The sequence below is a fragment of the Manis pentadactyla genome, chromosome 12, assembly GCF_030020395.1.
Source record: "Manis pentadactyla isolate mManPen7 chromosome 12, mManPen7.hap1, whole genome shotgun sequence".
NCBI lineage: Eukaryota > Metazoa > Chordata > Mammalia > Pholidota > Manidae > Manis > Manis pentadactyla.
The window spans coordinates 29,947,578-29,960,675 of record NC_080030.1 but is presented as its reverse complement, the minus strand read 5'-3'; the positions used below and the strand labels follow the sequence as shown (position 1 = coordinate 29,960,675).

At 55.1% G+C, this 13,098-nt stretch overlaps 1 protein-coding gene across 2 annotated transcripts; it reads right to left on the bottom strand.

Annotated features, from left to right (window-relative positions):
- Nucleotides 1–1,061: 1,061 nt before the first annotated feature.
- On the bottom strand, nt 1,062–11,435 carry DACT2 (dishevelled binding antagonist of beta catenin 2). Of its 2 annotated transcripts, none has more exons than XM_036926510.2 (4): nt 10,950–11,435; nt 5,667–5,799; nt 4,335–4,577; nt 1,062–3,512 (listed from the first exon to the last, which is right to left on the bottom strand). In XM_036926510.2, the coding sequence occupies exons 1-4, from the start codon at nt 11,184–11,186 to the stop codon at nt 1,861–1,863; spliced, it is 2,265 nt and encodes a 754-aa protein (XP_036782405.2). In that variant the 5' UTR covers nt 11,187–11,435; the 3' UTR covers nt 1,062–1,860. The 2 variants fall into 2 exon arrangements, with proteins under 2 accessions (XP_036782405.2, XP_036782406.2); XM_036926511.2 differs by lacking the exon at nt 10,950–11,435 and adding an exon at nt 10,365–10,565.
- Between the last annotated feature and the right edge of the window lie 1,663 nt (nt 11,436–13,098).

The following is a 13,098-nucleotide window of genomic DNA, read 5'->3' as shown; positions in this document are numbered from 1 at the left end:
TTAGTAAATCAAGCCTGGTTTTGGAGAAAGATAAATGCTGTCCGGAAACCTCAAGAGGCCCAAACCCAACACCTTCCCCACCACACCGATTCTACACGATCTTGGCAAGAGACAGGCAGATTGAGTTTCCTATCCTGGAAGGCAAAGACAGGGCCTATTATCATGAAGGGTTGGAGGGAAGTCTGCATTTTCCAAATGCTGCATGTGAACCCCTAACTGTGTAAAGCTCCAGTAAGCACCAGAGATGATGTGAAAGAGAGCCGAAGGGGCTACATGAATGAAACCTCTTGCTGTTTCTCCAGAATGACCAGCTAGGGACTTGGCTGTGGAGTCCACATGGATGGAGGCGAGGGCCCGGACTCCCCACCCTGTCCCAGGAGCCTCGCCTGCGAAGGGGTCCTGCCAGAACCAGGGTTCCCACCACCTCTTGACCACACGGATGAGAAATGGTCTGTTTTAACACATTATCCTGCCTAATAACTTTTCCAGTGAAACCCCCACCATGGGCGAGTTTGAATTTTTCTTTAAATATCGATGAAGTTTTTAAGAGCTTAAGAAGACACTTTCCTGTTATCAGGCAAATTTCATGAAGTGCAAGGGGGAATTCCATCCAGACAGACTCCAGGGAATGCCTGAATTTCAAAGTCTGCTCTAGGTCCTTTGAAATAACTGAATTTTTGAGGTTTTACAGAAAAGAGCCTTCCATCCTGTCTTCACTTTCAGAAACCTCAGCCTCTCATCTTTTGCAGGTTGACTTCTTTGTTCTAAAATGTTAATGTCTTTAAATTGCACCCTGACATTAGCTGCCTGTTACACAAATATCTATAAATCTAGTAATATTTTGGTTGTTTTTCTTTCAAAATTTCCTGTCAGCTGTGCATGGAGCACCTGAGAGGGTTTGAGGAAGTCCCGCTCCCAGGCTCAGCGGCGCAATTTGCAGAAGCCTGGGAGGATTCAGGATAAAGCTGACTTGATGGACATAAATGCTGCTATCTGAGCAGACAGCTTCCTTAAAATCCAACTTTCTCCTTGGGCAGAAAACGGACATTTCGTTGAAAAATAAACACTGAAAAAAATGTTATTTTTTTCAAAAACACTTTTATACTCAACTTGTGTGCTGGAACCAGAGTTTGGACCGGACTCACACAACGTGCATTTTTCCACCTCTGGGGAGGGCCCCACATGATGGTTGGAGGGGACCCGGAACACCTGCTTCGTGCCAGCAGGGCGGCATGAGGGAGATGGAGGTGAAGAAAAACAGCGTGATCTGAGCATCCATTCACATCCATTCACGTCGAGGGCTTCACCTGCGATTCATGCCCCCGCCCAATCTCCAGTACCCAGTCCTGTGACTATCTCTTACAGAGAAGGTTTTGTGAGATGAGTGGCTTAAAAGGGGGGGCAGACACTGCCCAGCTGGCAGAGCAAGGCCAGAGCAAGCAGCCCTGAGGACGGGGCCCCAGGCATCCGAGGGGCCTGCCTGACAGCTGTCCATCCTGGGAAGATGCTGACAGAGGAGAGCAGAGATGTTGGGGATGGTGGTAAAATCTGCTTTGGCGTTCTCTAGGGAGGTCTCTACTGGGGTGGGCAAATGCACCCCCACTGTCACAGTGACCCAGGGTGCCCAGGGGACCCACTCACCATCCCTTCTGAGTGACTTGGGAGATAAAGCAAACTGGTGAGATGACCCCAGGCCCACACCCACGGTAACAGCCGAGTAGAGCCTGCTTTGGCCCACAGCCACAGAAGGCCCCTTTGTGCCTGCAGTGTGCCCTGCATCTGTGGTTCCACAAGGGACAGCTTCTCCTGGAAGGCCTGTCCCCTGGTCTGGGCCGGGGATGCTGTCCCTCCCCTGCAGGCTCACACCATGGTCATGACCTTCAGTGTGGCCAGTTGGGACCTGCGGATCTTCTTCTTCAGGGCCTTGGATGCTTTGATGCGGCACAGTTTTGGCACCAGAGGCAGGAGTGACCTGGACCTGGCAGGGGCCAGCGGGGGCTGTTGGGGGGTGGCCCGAGGCCAGGCCAGCCTGTGCCCACTGCCCCGGGCACCACCCTCCAAGTCACTGCCACTGGACTCCCCGTCCCCAAAGCGGCTGGTGGTGTGATCGCTTGCCTGGTCCTCGCTGGTCTCAGCGACCGTGGAGTGGAGCAGAGACGCACACTCAGCTGAGTGCTCTGAGCCATCCGACTCGCTCCTGGCATGGCCGCCCTGGCAGGGCAACTGGGACCTGGCCTGGGCACATAAAGGTCGCAGCCGCAGGCCACCCCCTCTCCTTGCTGTGGGCCGGCGGGGCGCCAGGCTGGGCTCAGGGATGCCAGCAGGCCGTGCCCTGGCAGAGACCTCCACCGCCGACAACCACCTGAACTGCCTCCCCCTGGTCTCCCTGCCGGCCGTGGCGAGAGGGAGGGGGGCTGCCTCCAAGGGGAGCAGGGCCTGGGCCGACGCCCGGTGGCCCTCTCGGCAGGCCACCAGCAGCGGGATGAGGAAGGGCACCGGGTAGAGTCTGGGCTCAGAGCAGGAGCGGCCGGGTGCCTCCCCAACCAGGGTGGGCCCCCTTCTGAGACCAAGCCCCCACTCGGGGGGCAGCTGGGGGGCTGCAGGGGCACCCTGGGGCGGTCGCTGCCTCCCAGATCTCAGGGCTGGGTCCCCAGCCCCCTTCTTGATCTTCACAGCCTTTTTCTTGGGGTGGCCTGTTTTCAGCCCTGCACCAGCCACGACGGGAGTGTGGGCAGGGTGCCGGGGGACCGGCGAGGGAATCTCCCTGCCCGCCTTGCCTGCCAGGGAGATGGCAGTGCCCTTCTGGCAGCCGAGAGCTGCCCGGGGGGCCCAGGAGCAGGGAGCAGGAGCCTGGCCATGCCCCGGCTGAGGGGCGCCTGGAATGCTCTCCCCACGTGTACAGCCCCTTGAGGGCTTAGGCCCCTCCTCTGGGAGGCTGCTGGGGCGGGGGGCGCCCACAAGGAGAGCAGGGCCCTGCTGCTCGAGGCTGTCCCCGCCGGCGTCCCCCCTTGGAGCCACCCCTCCGGCTCCCGCACTCCCTGGGCTGCAGGCCAGCTTCTGCGGGCTGCCCTTGCTGTCTGCTCTCTGGCCACTGGGCTCCTTCAGGCCCGGGGGCCCCTGGTGCCCTGTGGGTTCCTGCTCACTCGCACTGGCCCTTGGGGGCATCCTGTGGCCCCGCAGCCGCAGCAGCCTGTCTATATAGGCTGCGGCCGGGCCAGCCCGAAGGACCTGTGGGGTCTGGATGGAGCTTGGGCCTGGGGAGCCCGGAGGGGGCTCACTAGGGGGCGAGGGACCGTCCCTCTGTGGGGTCTCCCTGGTCAGAGCGAAAAGAGGGCTCTGCAGGGCCACGGCATGCAGGGGGCTGGGGTACAGGTATGCCTCCCTGCCACCTTTGGACACCAGGTCTCGCTGGTACTTGGGGTCCAGCATGTGGCAGAGGAGAGAAGCGGGCCTGGGTTCTGCGCTGGCTTTCTGGAGGCCCACCTTGGCCGCTATGACTCGTTCCAGGTCACCTGGGAATGAGAAGTAAGGACAAGTGTGGATCAGCGATGGACCTAAGGCAGCTCCAGTGCCATTTCTGGACAGCTAGGTGCCCAGGCAGCAGAAAAACATCCCACTGGCTCCAAGGACACGACATTAAAGTGTGTGTGCCACAGCCTTGCATGTGCCCAGATTCCAGCACCCGGTGCCAGCCACTCTGCCTCAGTGAGAGCACCGAAGACTCAGGCGTGCCAGCCCAATGCTCTCATCACCCAAGACGTGGAGAATGCCGGTTAGGTGAGCATCTGCAGCCATGCGGCGGACGGTGGACGAGGTCTTGGAGCAAACCTCCCTGGAGGTGGGCACAGGGAGGCAGGTGGATCAGTTGAAGAAAAACAGAGGTTGATCCCTGGGCCTTAGAGAGGAAGGTGCATGTGCCCTGAACAACCTCCAGTACGTGGTCCATGCTGTGCCCACTACAGTTACAGGCAGGTGCCAGTCAAGCTGTGTGGGGGCTTTGGAAGGATTTTTAAAGACCTTCCTGATGCCCATTTTAAATAATAAGAAAAATGCTCTTTATTACAACAGCCCTGCTACAATGAGCAGAGGTGGACATTTGATTCCTACCTCTATCCCCAAAATGAAGCAGACCTGCAGAAAGTGTGGAGGTACCTGTGGGGTCAGCACTGGCCACCCCAACACAGGGCTTTCCTGCTCTGTGCCCGGCAGTGTGGGGGCTGCCCAGAGCAGTCCCCCACCGCCCGGGATGGAACTGGGGTGCTGCACCCCACAGCTGCTCCCTCCCCTCCCCCCACCCAGGATGGCATCTTCTGCCCTTCCTGGCTCTTCTTTACCTGTGGACACCGGCCTGGGTCTGGCTGAGCCCTCCTCGGCGGCCTGGGGTCTCCATGCCGACAGGGGGGCCCCGTGCACTGTGGTCTCGTCGGCCGAGTGGGGCCGGCAGTCCCCTGCACCAGGCCGGGAGGTGAGGGTGGTGGGCAGCAAGGCGCTCAGGGAGGAGGACACGCGGTCACTGCACACAGATGTGCAGGAGGCAGACAGGGAGCAGGAGCCGCCGTCGCTCAGCTCGTAGAAACCTAGGCAGGGCGGCAGGGGCGGTCAGTGGGCGTCCAGGCAGCAGGCCCGTTCCAGCCCATGGGAGCCCCGGCACGGAGGGGGCTGCATGGCCACATCAAGGCACTCCAGGAGTGGGTGGCCTGCAATGCCAAGGACCTCCGGTGCATCCACTTACCCCGTAAGGGCCACTGGGAACCCGCACCAGCCAAGCCCCACTGCTCAGCCTTTTCTTGAGCAAGTGGTTCCTTTCACCCTCTGTGATCTCAAGCTTCCAACCCCTGGATGACAGGCCCCTGGCCTTTTTCTCCCTCCCTGCCTGGTACCCACATAGCTTATCTCAGTGTCAGTCAGAGAAAGGGCAGCATTTCGGGGCAGTCCTCCCTCCTGGACCTGGGAAACATGTATGAACCCAGACCGAGACACAATTTTGCAAATTTACAAAAGAGATGGTGCTGCACCCAGAGAGACACTGGTCTCCAGAGTCTGCCATCCAAACCAGCATCCGACCAGGGCGTAGAAGGGGGTCTGTGGCCGGACCATCAGTGTCAGGGAGACTCTGATCATCTGGATGTGACCCTTAAGGTTGGGGGGCAAAGGGCAGCAGGGAAGCACACTACATGCTTGCTGTCTTTCCTGACAAATTATATGGATTTTACACTGAAAAAGCTCATAGACTTAAAAAAGAAATACTTCTGCAGTTTTCTAAAACTGTTAGTCACAGTGTCCTGTTAATCCTAAATAGAACCCAGAATCTGTCTCAGCCCAGAGGGCGGTGAGAAACTCTTGGGGACATTTTTCCATTCAAAGCAATACTTTCCAGTTAAAACATCAATCTATCCTTCCCACACTCTTCTTTCCTAAGCACATTTAAATAAAGAAGACAAGCCTTTCGTTTTCATCCCTCCAGTAATGTGTGTTTTCAGGGTCCAGTCTGGCTCCTGACTCCAGGCTGGCCTGGGAGCAGAGGCAGGGGTGGGCTGAACCATTCACCACATCAGACGCCAGTCCTTGTGGGACAGGGTCCCCACGAGGGGTGATGGAGACGATCCCACTTTTGCAGTGCCACCCTGATCCTGAGCGCAGGAGCCAGGCAGGCAGGCCTGGGGCACCTGAGCTGGGTCTGCTGTCGCTGTCTGGGCCCTCGGCGGAGGTTCTGCGCATGCCCAGCTGCAGCTTGCTGATCTGCTGGTCCAGCTGGTCCAGGTGGGTTTTCAGGCCGATGTCCTGGTGCCGTAAGTGGTTCTGAGCAGGGAAGGAACGTGAAATGGCACTGTTGTGAGTATGAAGCTCCCTTCGACATTTGCAGTGTGCATGCAGTCGACACTCCACATGTGCACAGGCACCCTCCACCTCACAGCGCCCCACACGCACCCAAGCAGGGCCACTGCTCAGGGACACCTGAGGAAAGTCTACTGACCCCTTCTTTCCCACAAGTTTTTTTTGCCAAACTGAAGACTTTTTTAAATCAACCATTTTCAGTTAGGCATTTCTTTATACGGATACAGTGTAAAACAGCATATAAGGTAAAATCAGGATCACAGCAGCACCAAAACACCGCTTTCTCCAGCGGGAACATGGGTACAATTTCCAGCTGTTGCTCTCTGACTTCGGTGTGAGAATCCATTTTCCACACTCACACGGAATGGACCTGGGGTCTGCTGCCTGTATGCCTATTCTCTCACACAGTGGACCCTGGTCCATGTACCTGGGATGACTTCTCAAGGGCATAAGTAAGTCTCCAGGAGAAAAAGAGGCCCCTCTGCTCCATATTCCTCTCTGCCCCTTATTACAGTGACATTTTGAACTGTCACAGGCTTTGCGGGCTGTTGGGGGAGTGGGGGGCATAGCAAGAGGTGATGCCCATTGAGCCCAGAGCCACCGCAGCCTGGACTCTGCCCGAGGGTCTTTCAGTTCACATGTTCACATCTCACCCTGCCTGCAGAGGCTCTGTCTTCTCCAGGCCTCAGCTTCCCCAGCTGTAAAGTGGATTGTTCTCTGTGTGTGTGTGTCTGTACTGTATGATACACTTATAATACATGTATGTGGTTAATGCTTCTGATATATTCACACACACACTCATGAATAACATAGATGCAAAACGACTGGCACTGAGTGTTTAATGAATGCAGACTTCCTTCTTTCATGTAAAACCACCACCCTGTTTCCAAGTCTGCTGCCTAAGTATCTTGTCTTGGTTGACAATTAAGTCTAAGGAGAATAATTATGAATGTAATTATTCAGTTCATCCTGTTTAAGAAACTGATTGGTTTGTATTTTTCTATAGGAAATGAGGAATCCCCAAGCTGCACCCTTGAGATGGGCTCAGGGGATTCCTTCAGTGATTTCAGAAGTGGGAGAACTCAGTCCAAGAGAGAAGCAGGTGGCAGTAATATCCGGTTCCTATGAGAGAATTAGGACAGCACAGGGCATTCTGACGCAGCCCCAGGTGAGGTTAACCGGGTGCAGGGCCCAGACCCCAACGCACCGCACCTGGTGAGTGGCCGATCGCTGTGCCCACCTCCACTTTTCTCCAGAGCCCAATTCAGGGCTCTCAGAATAAAACTTATTTATTATCTCAGAACGAATAAGTTTGATAATAACAGAGTCTCAAGGCCACGCTATGTATAATTGTTGATAATTATCTATAAACGTGACATGGCAAAAAACAGTCCTGAATTCACTCCAAAACGTTACACTCCTGGAATCACCCCAACTGGCCCAACACTCTGGCTTCTTACTTTGCACAAACTTACAAAGGGAAAACGTCGCCCAGGCGAACAGCCCTGTGGAGTGCCAGGGGGGCACACAGAATGGCATACCCAGGAACAGGCTTCTGGCTTGCTGCCACCCATGGCAAGTAATGCTCAGACTCAAGCAGAGGGCCAGTGTGTGCTCTTACTGTAAAGGACGTTCTCTTTTCCTGGCATAAAATTAAACCATGGTCCGGGTGGAAAATTAAGTTCCTCTGTTGGGACACAGCTTAATGCTTAAAAACCTGTAGTTGATGTCTCTGCCAAATAAGGACATTGTCCTTCGTCTGAAGGGGGGTGTCTCTGAACCCCTAACGTGGCTTCCTTCCTGCCCCTACCCATCGCCTTCTCCCCCTCCATAAAAGCCACCCCTGTGTGCTCGTGCTGGGATTAACGGCACTGTGATTAATGTTTGGCCAGCCAGCCTCCAGCGGGTGGTTTTTGATTAATACTGAGGCCACAGCCGCCCTGGCTGGGGTGCTCACAGGTGATTCCCTGCGTCTCAGCAGCAGCAGGGCTGCGGGCAGGATTGGAATCCCCTTGACCCTGCCCCGCCCCCACGGGGTGTTTATGGCTCTGCTTGTCGTTAACTCCTTGACATCCGGCTTTGTACTAACCGTCCAAAGCCCTTCTGTGCCTGGAGTGAGCGTCTATATCCGCTGTTACGGAATGTCAGCGCTGAGCCAGCGTGGCCCTAGCTGCCAGCATTCAGGCTGTCGGGGCTGCGCCCTGCGTCAGGACCTGCTGGCCACGGTTCCCCAGCGGAGGGATCACCTGGTGCACACGCAGATTCCCAGGCTCCATGCCACACCCATTAACTGGGACTCCAGGGCTTGTCTGGGAATCTGCATTTCACCAAGCGTCCCAGGGACCACAGAGGTTTTTATGACAAAAGGTCTGAGAACTTCTATCCTGGGAATGCCGTTCAAAATAAATATTCAGCTGATCCCTTTCTTTGAAATCTTTACTTTTGACACCATAGGAGAGTGATCTGATTGCCACTTGCTTTGTCTTGGTTCCCGTCTGCATTCCGCCTTCCAGCCTTCTCAAACCTTTATGGAGGAGGCAGCGGATAAAAATGAAAAGTGCCCTGAAATTTCCTTGAAAGCTGAGAATATGCAAAGGAAACATTTTACGCATTAATTTTGCTGCATGTGTCCTGTAGGCAGGTAAAGTTACTACCTAACTTGAAGAGAAGTTGGTGAACCAGTCGCAAAGGCCCTGGGGGCATCGATCAGCCTCCCGGATTACAAGCAGGAGAGACCCAGAGAGGAAGCCCTACAGGTCCTGCGGGGCCTCGCCCTCCCTCGAGACCTTGAGTCATTCCCCGGTGAGTGCAGAGCAGGCAGGGAAACCACGTTTATAGCCACAGAGGTGGTGCGCTTCTGCAGCGTTTAATGCCAGGACTGCCAGTGAAAAGAAATCATTGCACTCTGTCACTTGCAGAACAAGTTGTGACCAGCCAAGCCAACCACGGAGAAATTCTTCAGGGTAAGATTTCACTGCAGGGTCCCCAGAGCCCTTTCTTCACTTCCATCTGTGGCATGGCCCCCACCATCGCCAGCAGCACCCCCTGCTGGGAGACGGAGCCCCCCCCCCCCCAGGGCATCCGAGCCTTTCTAGGTCAGTGTTCCAGGGCACGCTCGTTCACCCGTATAAAAGCGGGGACGCGGCCACTTCTCGGGGGGTGACGGATCCCGCGGAAGGCGTGACCCAGTGGGCACGGGGCTGGCCCAGCAGTAATGGTCGCTTTGGTCAGAGCTCCTGGGGCTTCACTTGCTGCGAAATCTATAACTGGGAGACGGTTAAGTACTGAAACCATGTTCCCTTCTGTTACTGCCGCTCACAGACACCTACCAAGCCCCTACTGTGTGCTCTTTCAGAACTTTAGAGGCGCCATGAAAAGGTGCGGCGCATTGGCTAAGTGTCGATGTGATGGGCGCGGCTGCTTCCCTAAATGCAGTTTAAATCGGGGAAATGCTCACGCTCATTCCCACTTGGGAAATCCCGCCGCACAAAGCTGCGGAGGATCAGATAGAAGTTCCTCCAGCCTTGCCCCTGAATAGCGACCCACGACCAGGTCGGCCCCAGGTGGGGCGGGGCCCCAGCCAGCTGGGGGTCACCGAGGCACACGGCCGGACTGCACAGGAGAGCCTGGGGGCTGCGCCCTCATCACGGAGCCGACGTCGCTGCCGACCCCCCGTAAGGAGATGTGGGGGTGTGAGTCAGGCAGTGCGCTGGGCGGGTGTCACGCGAAGTCAGTTACTCCTCTAGTTTGATCACATGATCCGTTCCAAGAACAAAGTCTCACGACAAAGTCTGCGTGTTCCTTCTGGTCCCCACATTAAAACAAATTAAACAGAAAACCTGTTTGATCTCCTCTTCCAAAAGGCTACTTTAATTAGAGGCTGTACTCTCAGCTCTGATTTGTGTATTCCTCGCGCCAAGTTAATCATCAGCCCTGCGCCTGCCCCTTTGACAGAGCAGTTCTCGGCCCCACCGACAGCTCCCTGCAGTCCCGGCCTGCCTGCACCTCGGCGGCCCTGTGGCCTCCCAGAGGAGCAGGCGTAAGACCGTCTGGGTGCCGACGCGCAGGCGGCCCGCGCGCCGCTCGACTGGAGAAACAGGCGCGCGGGCTCTTCTCCAGGGCGGCTCCTTCCCTCTCGGCATGGGGAGCCACAGGCCCAGGCTCTTCGCGGGATGTGCCGCCCCCTCCTCTGCAATGCGGGAAGATAGCAGGGGTCCGGGAGGCAGCTCAGCACCCTGGGCTTTGCAGCTCTGCAACCCAGAGGCTGTTGGGGGCCAGCGGCCTGTCTGAGCTAAGACGGTCAGGCTGCAGCTCCATCCTGGCCACTTTGTAAAGACGCAACTTTGAAACGGAGCGGATGTGAACTTCCAACTTAAAAGAAATTCCACTCAGAGTAGCAGAATTAACTCCATTAAATAGAAATCTCCTAGATAGCCTTTTAAAAATGTTTCCTTTAATAAGCACTGTTCTATTGGAAACACTGAGCTGCTTCCAATACACAAAATGAACCCATACAGCAGAGGACTGACCTCAGGAACGGCCGTCTGAGAGGCGTCCAGCCTGTGAAAAGGAGCTGGCATTCGGGGGCGGCCGAATAGTGCAGACGAGACGGACAATGGCGCAGAAACCAGAGCGGTCCGGGGCTACCACTCCGTGAGTCCCAGGACACACCTCTTTTTATAGGTCAGGTTACATTTTAAAGCTGAAGCCGTCCTCATGGGGTACATGCTTTCCCCGACATTTTGTTGCAATTACAGGACCCCACTCACCCTGAGACCCTTCCTGGGGACAATCGAGCGTGCTCTGCTTCCCGCGACGGTTGTCCCTGAACCTACGCTGCAGGACAACTTGGTAAAGGGGACATATGATGCCAGGATCCCAAGTGACCCTCCACCCGGGGAACCCGATTCAATGCGGTCTTATCAGAGCCACACTGAGCCGCAGGAACGCGCCCTCAAAGCCGTCTGCGTGGGACTGAGTCGCGGCCACTCCCAGGATGGGGACCGGGATCCCTGTGCCTGGCCTCCGGCCGCGCTGTGCCCCCCGAAAGGCCCCGGCTCCCCTGAAGCACCGGGCTGGGACCCGCCCTGCGCCCTGCGCCCCACGCTCCTTACCAGCTGTTCCTGCAGCGCAGTCAGCGCCGCATCCAGCCGCAGCTCGTGGGCGCGCGGGCCGCGTGGTGCTGGGGGCGCGGGCGCGGGGAGCATGGCCAGGGCGCCCCGCACGCGCGCCTGCTGCCTGGCGCGCAGCCCCTGCAGCTCGTGCAGCCCCGCGAGCGCCGCGCGCAGCCGGGCTCCCACCCTGCGGCGGTCCCAGCCCGCGGGCCCCGGCGCGCCACCCGGCGCCCACATCCCTCCCGCGCGGGTCCGGGCTCCGGGCTCCCGGCCGTGCGCGCGGCCTCAGGCGCCGCCTCTCCCCGCCCCGGCCCGCAGGTCGCCAAGGTGGGGTGGGACCTATCGGTGGCCGCGGAAGGCGGTGTCTGCACACGCCCCAGGTCCGTGGCCGCTGGCCCGCCCCGTCGACCCAGCCCGCGCCTGGACGGAGGGACTGTGACCCTCGGGGGCCCGCAAGAAGGGCAGGGCGCAGGGGTCAGACACCGGGAGAGGTGTGCTGAGGTTTTAAAAGCTCTTTAAAAAGACACATTCTTGGGGCAGTGTCACATTGTAAGGACCGTGTTACATCATAAACTCATGAACCTGAAAAACATCCTCTTTCCTATTGCATATCTGTAGTTTGGAAACCCCAGCCTTCTTTTTCTTAAATAAAAGCTTTATTGAGCAATAATTCACATACCATACAGTTCACCTATTCAGAGTGAACAATGGTGGGCTCTTAGTATAGTCACAAAGCTGGGCAACTATCAGCACAGTTAATTTTGGAACATTTCCACCACTCCCAAAAGGCGCCCTGTACCCACTAGCAGTCACCGTGTTCCGCGCTGCACCCCATCCTTCCACAACCACTCACTGCCTGTTTCGGGCATTTCACACTTGTGGGCTCCACACCTGGAGGCTCTCTGTGACCAGCCTCTTTGGCTCAGCATCAGTACTACATCCCTTTTCATTGGTAAATACTATTCCATTGGCCAGGTAGACCTCTTCTCTTTATCCATTCATTCTTTGCCCATTTACAAAATACTGAGTTATTTGTCTTTTTTATTGAGGTGTGTTTGTTATGTAGTCTACATATCTTAACAGATAATTGCCAGTATTTTCTCCATTCTGTGGGACAATCTTTCACTTTCTTGATAGTGTACTTTGCAGCAAAAAAAGTTTTTAACTTTGAGAAGTCTAATTTATCTATTTTTTCTTTAGCTGCTGCTACCTTTTGTAAGAAAACATTGGCTAACCCAAGGCTACATCTGTGCTCTTTCCTACACTTGTAGTTTTTATGCTTATATTCAAGTCTTTGATCCAGTTTGAGTCATTTTTTTAAAAGCTGTGAGGGAGGGGCCCAGCCTCATTTTTTTCCAGTTGTCCCAGCATCATTTTTTGGAAAGACAGTTCTTTCCCCATTAAGAATTGTTTTGGGACCCTGGCGAAAATCACTTGATCTAGAAAATCAGTTAGATTCTCAATTCTGTGTCACCGGTGTACGTGTGAGTCCTTATGCCAGTTCCACACTGTTTTGAATACCGGAGCTTTGTAGTATGTCCTGAGGCAGCCTACTTTGCTGTTTTTCAAGATTGTTTTGGCTGTTTTGGTCCCTTGTCCTTCTACATGGGTGTTAGGATCAGCTTGTCAGTTTCTGCCGAGGAGCCAGCTGGGATTTTGATGGCAATGGCCTGGCACCTGCAGATCGATCAGAGGAGCATCGGTCACCGCCTTAAGGCTGGGTCTTCTGAACCACCAACACCAGTGGGTGTCTTTCCATGTGTGTAAGTCTCCTCTACTTTTTTTCAACAGTGTTCTGTAGTTTTCAGTGAACAAGTCTTGCACTTCTTTTGCTAAACTTATTTCTAAATATTTTATTCTTTTTGTAATACTGTTGTAAATGGAAATGGTTTCTAATTTAATTTTCAGAATGTTCACTGCTAATGTATAGAAGTAAGCAATTGATTTCTGTACTGATCGCAGCAAACATGCTGAATGTGTTTATTAGTTCTAGTAGATTTTTTGTGGACTCCTGTGCATTTTAAAATTTACAAGACCATGTCCTCTAGAAATAGAGATAATTTCACTTTTTCCTTTCATATTTGAATGATTTTTATTCCCTTTTCTTGCCTTATAGCTCTGCCCAGGACTTCCAGTACCATGTTGGATA